Source organism: Pteropus medius, unplaced genomic scaffold (genome assembly GCF_902729225.1).
Source record: "Pteropus medius unplaced genomic scaffold, Ma_sr-lr_union100, whole genome shotgun sequence".
NCBI classification, from domain to species: Eukaryota; Metazoa; Chordata; class Mammalia; order Chiroptera; family Pteropodidae; genus Pteropus; species Pteropus medius.
Window position 1 is genome coordinate 11,551,179 of NW_024354500.1, and position 16,000 is coordinate 11,567,178.

The following is a 16,000-nucleotide window of genomic DNA, read 5'->3' on the forward strand; positions in this document are numbered from 1 at the left end:
TTTTTCTCTTTCTCAGAAACAGACAAACTGGCATTTAGGAAACTTACATTTTTAATACTATTATCTCTGTTATAGATTTAAAAAAATCTATTCAGAAAGTCAACTGACCTCTTTTTTTTTTAACAGAACATATTTATATTTCAATATACAACTTCTGTACAACCAAAAAATAAAACACTACAGTAAAATTATAGCAGGGATACAGTATTTCATTTGTAATGCATGACAGATGGTTAACACCTTTAGTCATAAATGAACACTTAGAAACCAATAACAAAGCCACTAATATTCCAAGGGAAATGAAATAATATGAATGACTGTTAAGGAATAAGGATATATGAAGATGATTGAGCTAAACAATGACAGAAGAGCAATTTCATTGTACTATCGCTGTCAAAGGTTAAAAACACCGTATCTAATGTTTGCACTGTTTTGAATAGTTTTGTACAGTTTGAACCCATAAACAAACATTGGGAGACAGACTGATGAGGAATATATCTACAGTTAGAGGGAAAACTGTAGTTTTGACTCAAAATATAAATTTCAGGTATCCTTAGTCCTAGCATTTCTAATTCATTGAAATTATTTTAACAAATGAGTTAAACACATTCAAAATTATTTGTATGTAAGCATGTTTACTGATAGAAAATATATAGCTAATATATGAACCCCAAAACACTACTTGCTTATTAATTTGTTTACCAACACAACCCAAAGAGATGTGCACAAAACTCCATTCATAGTAGATAACATTGAGGAGTAAAATTAAAAGGAAAACAAAGCCATTTAAAGTAAAACTGTTATACTTAACAAATGCTTATGTCCTCTGAAATCTCAAAAATTATTTTTTTGAATAAATTTTAAATTTACCTTGTGGTAAGTGGAATTTTAAATACATCCACTTTATACCCATGGGAGCCCTGAAATAAGGCCTTGCAATTGCGCGTCCTCTGTAATCACGTCTCCACCATTCAAGCTCCTGAGATCCAGGAGATGCAGCCCACAGCAACAATGAAACAGTCAACATGCCTGGTTATGATTCTCTCCAATGACACCCTTTACATCACTTTCAGCCATGAGCTTTCAACCGACCTCTTTCATCCAGACCACATTACTTTCTTCCTGAGGGCAGTGCAGAAAAAAAAAAAAAAAAAAGCATTGCCTGTGTGGTCGGAGAATGAGAATAGATAAGAGGAAGTAGTACAGAGAGGGAAGTCAACTACAACCTCTTCATTTCTCAAAATTATCCCACAAAATTAACAGTGAAATAGGGAGAAAATAGCTTAGAACAATGCGTGTGGTCTTGAATTTTCCATATACAAGGAAGTTTTATCTTTTTCTTTTTTAAAAAATTATAGGGCTGATGGTGTAATGAGGACAATGGCTCCTGAAAAGCTACTAAAGAGTATGCCAATACTGCAGGGACAAATTGATGCACTGCTTGAATTTGATGTATGTATCACACTAGCAAATGTTTCTTACACAATCAATATTGTCTTTTATTTGAAGATGGGAATATCCTCAGGAAGCAGATTTAGATCTCTCTCATTTAGATGATAAGATAAGAACTTAATTTAAGGGAGATGATTTGAGTTGCCCAGAATGAGCAGTTTACCAGGTTTTTACGTAAGCCCTGGAAAAATAGAGCGGTGCGTTCTTGGAACCCCAGGTTTGCAGCAGGATGGTGGTCTCCTATTGTGTCTAATAGCATGTAACTGCAAAATGTACCTTCAGGCAGCTAAGTAACTCAGCCTGCTGTTAGAAGTCATTTTATAGACACTGCTTAAATGATACTATCTACCAAAGAGAATTATTTTTGTTTTGCCATAGTTCTTCTTCCTGACAATATCAACATGACTGGACTCTTAAAACCATACCTGTTTCTTGGCTATGGTGATAAGATTATATAGAACTAAACACACACACACACACACAAATGCACACAGGTAAAATTGGGGAAATCTGAATAAGATTGGTGAATTTAGCAATATCAGTATCCTGGCTGTGATATTTTGCTATAGTTTTATGAGATGTTAGCTTTGGGAGAAACTGGGTAGATGGTACATGGGAATCTCTGTATTTTTTGACAACTGCATGTGGATTTACAGTTATTTAAAAATAAATAGTTTAATTAAGTGAACATATTTGATTTATGAAAATAAAATATTTTGACATATAATAAGATTCTTAATTCACAGTGTTAGCTTTCTTCTATTGATAATTGTTTAAAACAATTTTCCTCAAATATTAATAATTTAAAATCTCTGTTATAATTACATGGTGTGATCTAAAATTGAATCCTAGTCACAATACCCAGCTCTGTGACATTTCAGTAAAAGCAGCTCCCCATCTTGTTTTTTGACAGATTTTATAGTAAGGACTTCACTAGGTATTTATGGAATTGCTTTTCTTAGCTTTTTTTTTCTTTTTGTATATTAATTTTTCTTTGCTTTTCTTGCCCTTCATAATGACACTGTCTTAAAAGACGAAAGTCATAAAGGGAAAAAGAGCAGAGCTTGAGAAATTGTGAACAAGGATTGAGGGATGAGAAGAAATTATTCTTATTTGTGTTGGTCATTAGAGTTTTTGGTGGATAAGTTAATGCTGTGAGTCTCAGGAATTATTTTAGGACTAGCTGTTAAGGTATTTATTCCCTGTGCTGTGCGTCTTCACTGAGTCCCTGTAGGACCTTGGAGCCTGAACTCTTCCCCAGAGAACATTCCATAGGGGAAGTGAAAGAATGTAATATAACATAGTGAAAGCAAAAAAAGGCCAAATGTTTAAAAGCTGGATTTGAGTGAGCTATGGACCACTGACCAAATAGAATGTATATATGTCTTATAATTGATAGGACTAGCTTCACTGTATTAAATTGAAACAAACAAAAAAATCAATCTTTTGATATTGGTAGGGTTACTAAAATAATTAAAATAATTATATAACATAGAATATGGATTAATTTCTTAAATCATTTGAGACATTTTAATGTGCTCTCAGAAAAATTGTCATTTGATGATATGATTTTTAACATTAAATTTTCATCTTCTAGGTGCATCCAAATGAGCTAACAAATGGTGTCATAAATGCTGCATTTATGCTTCTTTTCAAAGATCTTATCAAACTCTTTGCTTGCTACAATGATGGAGTTATTAACTTACTTGGTAGGTAGAACTACTGAATGGCGTCTTTGAATGAAGGCTGATCAAATGCAAAGATCTGGATACTGCAGACTTAGTACATAAAAACCTTAATATGTATTTCATTCAGGTCACATTTCTCTGTATATTCTCATATCAGTCAAGATTAAGAGCAAGAAATGGAAAGCATCTAGATGTTTCAAGCAGGAGGGGATGTCATATAGGGATTTTGGTGGTTATGAAATTTCAGAATGACTGAAGGAGTATGTTCTAAGCTTTGCCTCTAGGAATAAGTTCCATAACAATAAATAACTATTCCACTGTGCTAACAACTACCTCTGACACTACCCCTGGAGATGTACAGGAAATAAGACACTGCCACCTTCTTATGTATAATAGTGAGAGGGTCCACTTTAGCTCCTAGGTTCCTGGATCCATGCACTCTAGCTAAGGTGAACAACATACCATATAAACTAGTCAATGGTTCAGAGTATATATTAGAATCCCTAACTTCTTTAAGCATATTCATAGAGCAGGTTTGAAATGGATTCTTCTGCAGGCCATTCCATCATTATGTAAGGCCAGCTCCTTCTGGACCGATGGGATTCATGCTAAGACTGATGAATTCTGTGGGGTGAATCTGTTGTCTCACTTCTTGTGCAGTAAAAATAGAGGCAGTGTGGTATGAGATACCATGATGGTGAGTAATTCCACAGATGGTGGTACTGGCAGAGCAATGTGGGCAGAGATGATAAATCTATATTCAGATAAACTATCTGTTACAGTATAGAAAGATTGCTGCTCTCCTCCCTAGAAGTTAATCCCTATCTTGTTACCTGGTGGATGAGTTGATACTCCCTAGAGTATGGTGCTATGGTGGAAGCTCAGCATTGATCTCAGGTATTGACAGACTAAACCAATTCATAACCTCCATTTCGGATGCAACAGACAGTTTGTTCATCAACTTATGGAGTTCTCTTAGCCCCCTGATTATTGAGGCCTTTTTGTGGGATATATGTCCTTTGGTCTGCATTTGCAAGGGATGAAAATAATTTGATGCTCTTGATTTATTCTGAGAGGTCTGTTTACTACTTCTCTACCCAGATTGGTAGATCATATAGTGACATTCTGGATCCCCAGGGAGTAGCATCAGCTTAGAGTCAGTGTCCCTGAAAAGTCTGGGTATGTCCCTTTCCCCTGGTGCATAGTCACTCTGATAATGGTCCTTTTGCAGGAGATGAGGGGAAAGTGTTTTGGCTGTGCTTCTAGGACTTTCCTTAAGAGTACTTGAAGGGCTTATTGAAATTTAGGTTTTTAGACCCTAACCCAGACTTTCTAATTCAGTGGGTCTGGGGAAGGCCCTGAGAATTTGCATTCCTGTCAAGGTCCTGAGCGATACTGTTGCTGCTGGTCTGGGGGATTTCATTTTGAGAAATCCTGTCTTAGAGCCACTCCCAGATGTTCAGATGTTCAGGCTAGCATTTTGAATCCATCCTTTTTAGGATGGTCACCCAAATTGATAAATTATCAATTACTTTATAAAATCTAATGTGATCTTTCTTCTTTCCAGCTCAGAACCTTTAGAATGCATTCCATTTCTCTAGATTTTTTATCATTTAGGATTGACAGACTTGGGAATGGGGAGGTGGATACAGGATACCCAGTTAAATTTGTATTCAGATCAACATGAATAACTTTTTTGTACTGATAAGTACTGTGCACTATTTGGGACATGCCCATGCTAAAAATTATTTGTTGTTTACAATTTAAATTTAACTCGGTGCCTGGCATTTTATCTGACAAGCCTATTGCCAACATAAATTTACAAAATCTTGCACTTCTTTTAGCATGTAATATTCTCCTCCTGGGTCAGACTTTGTGCTCATCTCCATCAGGCATGCCAGAATTGCTGGATTTTAATCTCATTTAGGAATTGAAGCTGTTGGCAAAGAGAGGAGGGTAAGAAGTGCAGGGAGAGGGCGTGAGGAGATTTTATTCCTTCATGAAAGGTGGGTCGATTTCAGGATCCCCAAGCAAGGCAGGACCAGCTTTTTCAGACTGAGAGGGAAAAGCTTTTTCAAGAAAGAATAGTTCATTTTGGATGGAATATACTTAAGTGCTTTTTTCTCAGTTTTGTTTCACAAGAAATGTCTTACTTTCACAAAAGAAACCGTGATAAGGCTGGAAATTTAACTTATTCACATTTGTTATAATTCAGCAACTCGCAAGATTAAACAATCTGACTTTTAGCTATGACAGCCCTGTGTCAGCAAGAGATAAGATTATTTCAGAACAGCTTAAAGTACCACAGTCTGAATGGAACCTTGAGCCAATAATTTAAAACCCTGTGTTGTCATTTTCTTTTTTAAGCTCTCCAGTAGATTCAGGAGCAGCCATCCACCCACAGTTCTGTTTGCCTTGCTCCCATCATGGCATCTGTCCCAGCAGCTACTTGGTCTGATAAGCTTCATTCTGGGTATTCATTTCAGAAAACCATAGATGATCACATAAGTAATTATTTTGTTCCTGTATAGCACAGACTATGAGAATCCAATTTTTCAGTAGTAGTAGCAGGTTGTCATCTATGCCTTCACATCTAATCAGATTACATATTTAATCCTAGATTCCCATATTTGACATTGTTGAAGGTCTGATTTCTCCTACTTCAGGTATCTAATACCATGTCTATTCAAGAAACAGAAATACTTGGAACCCATATAATTTTATTAACCGATGTCACCCCAATAAATTTAGTTAAAAAAAAAAAGAAACAGAAATCACTATATATATTCTAAATAAAAATGGAATTAATACAGGAAGTTAGGTGTTTATGTAATTATTGGAACCCTGCAGGAACTAGGCTCAGCCTCCTGAGATGACTACTGAAATAGTTTCTTCCACGCTGGGGAAGCTACTACTGAGGCTGCCACTTTATGGTATGCTAAAAATAGGCTGCTGTTCCCACTTTGGCTGTCTTGCAATCCTAGGAAGCTGGACAATGGTCACCTGAAGCTATAATCCAGATAGTAGGGAGTCAGATCAAGCAGCTCTAACCATAACCATTACTTCTCAAAACCCAGGAAGCTGAAGGGTAGACAATGGAATGCTGCCGGAAGATAATCTCACACTCCTAGGATAGTATAACTTGTTATAAGAAACAGCTAAAAAGGTATAGGAAAGACAGCTTCTGCCTCAGTTTCACCTTCTAGATCTCCCACAGGTCTGTCTAATTTGCAGAACTAAGCTTTCATCTGAAACCCTGGCTTCTCATGAGTCTAGAAAAAAATAGAATGGAAGTTGGGTGCGCCAGTCACTGAGATGAAATACTGTGCCCTTGGAGCTTTTGCCTTTAGTGGGGAAAGATTGCTGTCCATAATATGCAGTTCAAAACCATATTACGTTTATTTCATGTGAGAGAGTTTATTGGTAAGCCAAATAAGATATTTTCTCATTTTCTTTTTGTTGGCCAATCTTATGCTTTCTTAACACTCAGAAATGTGAGCTTTTGCTAAAGTTCATTTCTAGCTATCTACCATCTGCTCTTTCTGTATATTCTTCATTGTAAAACCTATCATTTTCATTATGTTGAATCCCAAATCTATTATTTGTTTTTACCTTTATTCTGAGCTTCAGTTTTGCATGTCTTCTTATTCGTAGAAACTTAGATTTAGATATTGTGTTCTTACCTAAAACTCAACAATCTCCGAAACTGAACTCTTGAATTTGCCCCTCTTAATCTCCTTTTTTCTGTTTATATATAATTAGACTTTTAAACCTAACACCTTAATTACCCGTGATGTGCTCACCTTACTCAAATTCATGCCCGGTTGATTCATTCTCATACTCTCTCACCACTGTACCCTTGTTTCATTCCCAGTTCTGTTCAAGAACATTGGATTTATTGTCTTCACAATTCGTTTAGCAATTAAACATGTTAAGCCATGTGATTCTCCTCTGTTGTTGTCTTGAACAGCTTCTTAAAATGCTGCTCTACTTGATGTTGACATCACAGATTGTACTAATAATGTATTTTCTCTTTATATTAAAATACCATTCAGTACATATTTAATTTGAAAAATATAGTCTATTGGCCAAGGTTAGGAGCAGGAAAAGAGAAGAGTTAACATCTTTTCCTATTAAAGACCTGACTTTTCAAAAGTGGTAGAGGTGTATGTTCTTGCCTGATGACATTCTGGTGTTGAGTGGCTGGCTGCCTTCTGGCATTGTCAAATTGCTCTTGTAAAAGTAACACTCGAGAAGATAGGTACACTTAGTATCCTAAGTGTTTTCAGACAGGTGTGTTTTTTATTTGTTTGTTAGATAGTGCTAGGAATTAACTTTATAAATATATTATGTGTTAGTTTTAATCAAGGACTTTATGACCAGTTCTCTATATCTAATGTTGGAATCAGTATTGGTGCCACGAATCTTCACAAACACTTGATCACTGTATTGAAACTCTGACGTTCAATTTAGAAGACATTTCCCTTACTGACTGGTGGTCGTTAATAATAGTCCATATTCAGAATCTCGGTTTGTCTTACAGGGATGAGATTCCTTTCTGTGTGGCTCCTTTCTCAGGACAGATATTCCGTGAAAGTTAATACTAACATGATAGGGGTATTTATCAATACCTTACCAAGATTCATGTTACAGATGTCAAGTTTGATCATTTCAAATACTGAAAATCAACATGTGTTGCCTTTAATATTAAAGAAAGGCAGAGGCTCATTTCTGGGTGACCCAGCCCTTCTGTCAAGCGTTAATTTCTTTGGACCCTGCCCTGGTCTCTTAGGGAACAAAGAAACCTCACAACTTTGCATATATCAGTACATGTTGCCTTTTGGTGTTACTACCAGTATTAAAGAAACAATTACGAGATTATAACCTAAAGCCATTATGTTTGAATCTCTTTTGTTGCTGAATCCTAAATTACCAAGACAGGTACAATTTAAAAAGCATCCAGAAGAGACAGAGAAGAATTGCTTTAAATTTTGTTGCATTAGTTTTAAAAGAAAATGGGGATTATTCAGTTTGATTTCTCTTTTTGTGTTATTGCTGAAAATCTGACATAAAGAACTAAACTTAGATCACAGAAATGTAATTTAGATATTTAGAAATTGTTTATGTGAAGATCGTACAACAAGAAAGAGAAGTGGTTTTTTTTGTTGTTGTTTTTTTACCAGAATAAGTCTTTATTTTCAAACGTTTAAACTAAAAAAGAGTTGTTTCCTTTTAGCACCATGCTTCTGTCTGCATCGTTATAAACTACGATAGAATGGACAAAGAAAATATCCTTAGCTTTGGCCATTTTTTGACTCACTTTCCTCTCAAATCTTAACAAGTAGCACAATATGTATTTATTTTCTTGATCTTTTTGCTTCTTGAGTACCCGACAGGGGTGGTCCATGCTAAAAGTAAAATTACGAAAAGACTGTCAACAGAAGGTAATGAGTAGCTGCCCTCAATAATTAGTTCTTTGTGTAATTATATATTATTAAACCTTCCTTGAGAAAATTAAAAATACTTTTGAAGTAGTAAAATTACATGCTGAATGAAATCAAGAACTTTAAAGTATAGAAGAATACAAAAATAGCACATGTTTAACCATGTGCAGATATGAAATAATGATGATCTAAACCACCATTTATGATCCAGAGTTGCCTCGGAGATATTGTTGGTCTACCATGTCTCTATCTGCAGTGTCAGTAATTATTGACTGAATGAACCAATGAATGATTGGCTGGCAAAAACACTGATAGAGTGCTGGTTTTCTTTAAAACTGTGTGGAAAAAATACACTGTCAGCCTGCAATTGTAATGGCACTGCTGTAGTACCTTAATGACTGTGAAGTCTAATCTTGGGAGGCAGAAAAGACCAGCAAATTGATCATGTTTTTCTATCTTGAAAAATACAGATTGAGGAAGAGGATACAATTATATACAAAGTCAGGAAGAGTTTGGTAAATCAAATGCTTTTCACAGAACTTCAGCCTTTTAGCGCTAAGGGAGACATTATAATGTTTGAAATAAATAATTCATGACCAATAAAACTAGGTATTAATTTATATGGAGTGTAAAATTATATTCCCAATAAAGCTTAATATTACTTACCTCTGCAATTTCTAGGTAACTAATATTAAGTTTTGTTGGGAATATAATATTCAAATATTAACTCATGTATCTGGAGTAAATGATAAAATTTATAATCTGGCAAGAAATACTGCCACAGTAATAGCATATTAGAACTAGAAGTGACCTTGAAAGTCATCTCATCCAACTTTTCATTCAGAGAATTCTTTGATTCAGGGACGTTTGATTGTTTTACGATATATAAATTACTGGTTTATAGTGAGCTAGTAAGAAAATAAGGATGCTGTTGAATGCAGTCATAACTTTTGAGATTGTTATCATGAAAAATTTGATGCAGTTTTCCAAAACAATAGTAGGAATGCTGGATCAGATAACTGGGATACCTGTTGTGGCATTTCATATGTTCTACTTTAATTGTATTTTCATTATTTAAATTGTTTCATGTGAGACACCTTAGAACATAACACCTTTTTTAAACTACTCCAAGGGTCCCCTTGTTTGGGTGCTTTAGGATCTTATAGATTTTAGTGCCAAGTGTTTTGATTCAAATATTAATTTAAGCTTCAAATACTACTACTAATATAAGCTTAGAATAAAATCGAATATAATACTCTTTGCAAAATGCTTGTCCATCTCTTCTAGAAAAGTTTTTTGAAATGAAGAAAGGACAATGTAAAGATGCTCTAGAAATTTACAAACGATTTCTAACTAGAATGACGAGAGTGTCTGAATTTCTCAAAGTTGCAGAGGTAAGTAATACTAAGCTTTCTTGGAAATATGATTTTCAAATATTAGCTCATGTATCTAGGGTGAATGATAAAATTTATAATCTGGCAAGAAATATTGCCACAGAGTAACGGTGTATTAGGACTGGAAGTGACCTTAAAAATCATCCCTTCCAATTTTTCACTCAGAGCCGTACTCTGTACTCCTGCGTCCCAGATGATCATTCTGTCTTCAAATAAAGGTTTCATGGATCTGAGCTCATTTACTATTTCACAAAGTGGTCCATTCCGCCATCCCACCCAACAGCTATCTTCGATTGTAACAAAGTGCTTCATTTTTATTGAACCCTAGAAGAAAACCTTAGAAAAGTCGGTTCATTGTTCTTAGTGTGTAAATGATTAATCATAAAATCTGACCTTTCTAACTTGTCAATGACTGAAACACAATGAGAAACTAAAACAGAAAATACAATTTTATAAAGTTTATAAATTGTTTCTTAAGGACAATTTTTATACTTAAAATAATTGTGTAGCCATACAGTCGGTGTTCCTCAGGTTATCTGTAAGTTGGCCTTTAAGCTTATAAAATCCAATTATTGATTCATACTGATAGTGGAAATTATGACATTGTTATTGTAGTCCTTTGGCAAGATGACAGATGAGTTTTTATATTACATGGGTTTTTATATTACTAGGACTGACTGGAATGCTGTGTGCAAGGGCTTCTAAAGCTCAACAGCAAAACGTACAGTGGCCTTGGGCATAGGACATCCATGACATGTTTTTGTGATTTTTGCCATTTTTGAGAATTTAGCACACAACAAGCATTTTATATACACAATTTCAAAAGCAGTCTAGTCCATGTATTATATTTTAAATCTCATTTATTCACAGGAGTAATAATTGCAAAATTCAAATGCTGAGACCAAAATAGTATTGTAAAATGTTGTCTCTTCAGCTTTGATCCATACAGCTTGTAATCAGAATAAAAATATTTTTTATACAACATGGGAAACAAAAGATAAAGCTTAACTTATATAAATTACGTATACATTAAAGCATGTTCATGTGTATTTCTTCATGGATTAATTGATATTGTTGATCTTTAAGGAAGGGTAATATTGCTTGAAACTTCTGCTTTTGCTGCTACACAAGTTTTATTTTTTGTGTTTGATATGATTTTCCCATGGTTTGACCATAATTATCAATGTAATCTAGTACAATTTGCCTAATTTCTTTCTGGGAAAATAATCAATTATGCCTAAGCACCTAGAGCAGATTATTTCATTGTTCCACTAATTTCTAATGTACATGCTTTCCAGTTTTCCCATTTATTACTATATATATCAGATAAGGACCTGGACATGTGACATCTTGGGTTTACATTTCTCTAATCAGCTTAAGACTTAGCTCAAGGTCTTCATGAGAAAAGGGGTACTTATTTATCAATTCCTTCTATTTTTACATGTAAAATTTTACTTTCTCTTAGCATAGACCTAATTCAGGCCTTTATGAATAAGAGTCACAGAAATCAGACCTCATTTTGAAAGCCTGTCCTTAAATAATTGAATAATAAATATTTTACTTTTATTTGAACATTATGATTAATGTTTCATAGGATAGATACTAATTTACAAAATTATTTTTAATAGAATAAACACTAACTACAATGGCTAACCATAACCATTTATGTTTTCTTTCACATTAAAATTTCATTGTTCATAATTTAAACAGTAATTGTTTGAATACTAGTGTTTAGTTGTTTGGTTATGATTGGTTAATACACAAGTTTTTTGACAAATGTACAAAGCTTCTCTGTCTTCCAGTTAGTAGTCATGTGATGTATGCTATCCTGTAGTTAGTACCATTTGCCTAAAGGGTGTGTGGAAGACTTCCGGAATGTCATTTAAAAAATACAGCTATATTGAGTATTTGGCAAATGTTAACAATAAGTTGTTTGTCATATTAAAAGAAATGTAGAGTAGTAGAATAATTTCTATGGAAATATTCAAATTTCCCAGTGGAATTGCTTGACATGCAAAAAAACTTATCATGTTTTGTATTCTTAAACAGTTGTCCCTAGCTGTGCACAGAGATTGATTCCAGGGCCCCCTCTAGATACCCAAATCTGCCAATGCTCAAGTCCCTTATATAAAATGGCATAGGATTTGTGTATAAATTACACACATCTTCTCTATACTTTAAATCATCCCTGGATTACTTATAATATCCAATACAGTATAAATGCTGTGTAAATAGTTGTTATACTATATTGTTTAGGGAATAATGACAAGAAGAAAAAGTCTGTACATGCTCAGTATGGACACAACCATCATAAGTCTAACTACATAATACACATCAGCAAAAATGTAACTTTTTTTCCAAGCTTTTTTGATCTATGACTGGTTTAATCTACGGCTATAGAGAGATGACTGTACTGAAAGCTCATAAAGCAGACAACTGAAACTTTGTAAAATGTTTGTTTTATAGGTAACAGATATTTCTGCTGAACATACTTCCCTTTTATAGAACCAAGTTATTTTTAGTTTGCTATTCCAAGGTAAATACCAAGTCATAGGAGTTAAGTCTCCCAGAATATTTGTAGACACAAAGTGATGAGATTTCTGTAATACAATCATACTTCAGCTCAATCTTCCAGTTGTATTGTGGTTCAGAAATTCAGGGCAGTAAAAATAGCAATGTCAAGGAAAAAAATTCCTAAATCGTGTCTTTAACAGAATTATCCATTTAATAAAACACATCACCCTTTACCAAACTGATTCCAATATTAGGGATCCATAATACTGTCATTTAAAAATGGCTGACTTTATTCATATTACTATTTTAATGGATCATCTAAAGAGGTATTAAAATATGGAAATAAATGGAATGAAGTTGCCTCGGTTTATAATTTCCATAATTTGTAATAATATGAGTGAGTATAGAGAAGCATCAGTGACTTCCTTAAAGCCAGAGTTCAGTCATTAGCAGTTAAAGCCTGTATTTGGAGAGAACTCTCTAGCATAAGTTGATTTAGAAAGATGGGGGCCAGTGCTCTCTACACCAGCAATTCCCCGTAGTGGACAATTTTACTCCCTCCTCCTCTCCAGAGGACAACATCCGGAGACATTTTTGGTTGTAACAACCAAATAGTAACATAGTAATAGTAAGAGACTTTAATAACCAATTTATATCAATAGATAGATAGAGGAAGAAAAGTGGGGCTACAATCATCCAGTAGGTAGAGATCAAGGATATTGCTAATATCCTACAGTACACAAGAGTACCACCAAAAGGAATTATCATCCCAAAATGTCAAAAGTGCTCAGGTTGAGAGACTAATCTAGTCATAGAAAAGGCAGAGGAAAGAAGTTAGTGCAGAACTTGACGCACAAGTGGGTCTTCCAATCTCCAGTTTGCTATATTGTCTTAATAAGAGCCCAACACTTAGACTTCGTGTATTTACTTCCACATTTCCATTAGTATAATCAAAGCACTTGGTTTTTCAAAGAGAGAGACTTTGGTTTAACCCACTTTTTTTCTTTGAGAATCAATTTAATCATCTATATAAAATTAGATAATTGAAGTTATGATTTGCATTTTTCCCACCTTTTTATTTTGAGTAATTTTCAAATCAACAAAAAAGTTGATAAAGTAGCTTAGGTGAACACCTTTATACTCTCTTCATTAATTCACCTTTATTAATATATTCCCATATTTGCATGCTCCCATGCTTTTTCTCTTTCTGCTCCTGCTTCTTACGCCCCTTCCTTTCCCAACCCAAAGAGTTAAAAATTGCTGTATGCTTTTGCCTAGTAATTCCACTTCTACAAATATATACTACAGATGTGTTCGCATAGGTGCAAAATAGTGTGTACAGCATTGCTTGTAGTAGCAAAAGTTTGGAAGCAACATCAGTGTCTATTAATAGGTGGCTTGTTAAATAAATGATAGGACAAGAGAGTTGATTAAAAAATGAGGAAACTGTGTATTAATATGGATATAGCTCCAAAATAAATTGTTAAATGAAAAAAGAGAACTCAGTGTTTTTCATACACTATTATTGTATAATAATAATAGGGGAACTAAATATTTAAATATTGTACATTTCCTGGATGCACATAATGAAACTCTGGAAGGATACATAAGAAACCAATAAAATGGTTCTCTCTGTGAGAAGAGAGGTGAAAACTACATCCAGAACAAGTTATTAAAATTGAATGTGTATTCTGTTGCTTTTGGGTGAAATGTTCGATAAATATCTCCTAAGTCCATCTGGTATAACACGTCATTTAAGGCTGATGCTTTCTTATTGATTTTCTGTCTGGACAATCTATCCATTGATGTAAATAGGGTATTAATTAAAGTCTTCTATTATTATTGTATTGTTGTCTATTTCTCCTTTTTGTCTGTTAATATTTGCCTTATATATATTTAGATGCTCCTCTTTTAGGTTCATAAATACTTATAAACATTATATCTTCTTGTTAGATTGACCCCTTTATCATTATGTGACACCCTTCTTTGTTTCTTATTATAGTCTTTGTTTTAAAGTCTGTTTTGTCTGCTATAAATATAGCTGCTCTAGCTTTCTTTTGCTTTCCATTTGTGTGGAATATCTTTTTCCAACTCTTCACTTTTACTATGTGTGTATCTTTACATCTAAATTGTGTCTCCTGTAGTCAGCATATAGGTGAGTCTTTTTTTTTAATCCATTCAACAAGTCTTTCTTTTGATTGGAGAATTTAGCCATTTTTATATCTAAAGTAATTATTGATAGGAATGGGCTTATTGCCATTTTGTTAATTGTTTTATAGCTGTTATTGTAGTTCCTCTCTGTTCCTTTCTTCCTGTTATTTTCTTCCTTGTGACTTTCTTTACTGGTGTGCTTAGATGCCTTTATCTTTTGTATATTTACTATAGAATACCATGAGGCTTACATATGACAATTTTTACAGTCTATTTTAAATTGATAACAGTGTTACAGAACACTCTATCCCAAAGCAACAGAATACACGTTCTTCTCAAGTCCATGTAGAATATAGTCCAAGATAGATCATATGTTAGGCCACAAAACAAGTCTTAATAAATTTAAGAGGATTGAAATCATATCTAGCATATTTTCCAACCACAGTGGTATGAAACTAGAAGTTAATTACATGAAGAAAACTAGAAAATTCACAAAAATGTGGAGATTAAAGAACAAATTACTGAACAACCAATGGGCCAAAGAAGAAATCAAAAGAGAAATCAAAAAATACCTTGAGACAAGCAAAAATGGAAATGTAACATACCAAAATTTATGGAATGCAGAAAAAAGCAGTTCGTAGTGATAAATGCCTACTTTAAGAAACGTGAAAAGTCTCAAACAACCTATCTTTACATCTCAAAGAACTGGAAAAAGAAAAAGCCCAAAGTTAAAAGGAAAGAAATAAAGATGAGAGCAGTAATAAATAGAGACTTAAAAGATAATAGAAAAGATCAATAAAACTAAGCTCAAACTTTGAAAAGTTAAACAAAATCAACAAAACCTTTAGGTAGAATCACCGAGAAAAAAAAGGACTCAAAAGAGAAATGAAAGAGATGTTACAACTGATACCATAGAAGAACAAAGGATCCTAAGAGACTATTATGAATAACTATATGCCAACAAATTAGACAACCTAGAAGAAATTAATTCCTAGAAATATGCAACCTACTAAGACTGAATTCTGATGAAATAGAACATCTGAACAGACCAATTACTAACAAGGAGATTGAATAAGTAATGAAAAACCTTCCAACAAACAAAAGTTCAGGGCCGGATGGCTTCACTGGTGAATTCTAATAAACATTCAAAGAAGAACTAATACTAATTCTTCTCACTCTTCCAAAAAATAGAAGAGGGGGGAACTTTTCCAAACACATTTTAGAAGGCCAGCATTACCCTCATACCAAAACCAGATAAAGATGCTACAAAAAAGAAAATTATAGGCCAATATCCCTTATGAACATAGATGCAGAAATCAACAAAATATTAGCAAACCAAATTCAACAATACATTAAA

The 16,000-nt window shown here is 33.9% G+C and overlaps 1 protein-coding gene across 20 annotated transcripts in view; it reads left to right on the forward strand.

Moving 5' to 3' along the window:
* Positions 1-16,000, forward strand: part of SNAP91 (synaptosome associated protein 91) — a 125,433-nt gene that overhangs the window by 38,694 nt on the left and 70,739 nt on the right. For all 20 annotated transcript variants that reach the window (XR_005650678.1, XM_039852840.1, XM_039852839.1 and 17 more), the window contains 3 exons: positions 1,359-1,452; positions 3,050-3,161; positions 9,872-9,978. Coding sequence is in view for 19 of the 20 variants with exons in the window: in XM_039852840.1 (XP_039708774.1) it covers positions 1,359-1,452; positions 3,050-3,161; positions 9,872-9,978 (313 nt within the window). In the remaining variant the exon portion in view is untranslated. The remainder of the gene's footprint in view (positions 1-1,358; positions 1,453-3,049; positions 3,162-9,871; positions 9,979-16,000) is intronic.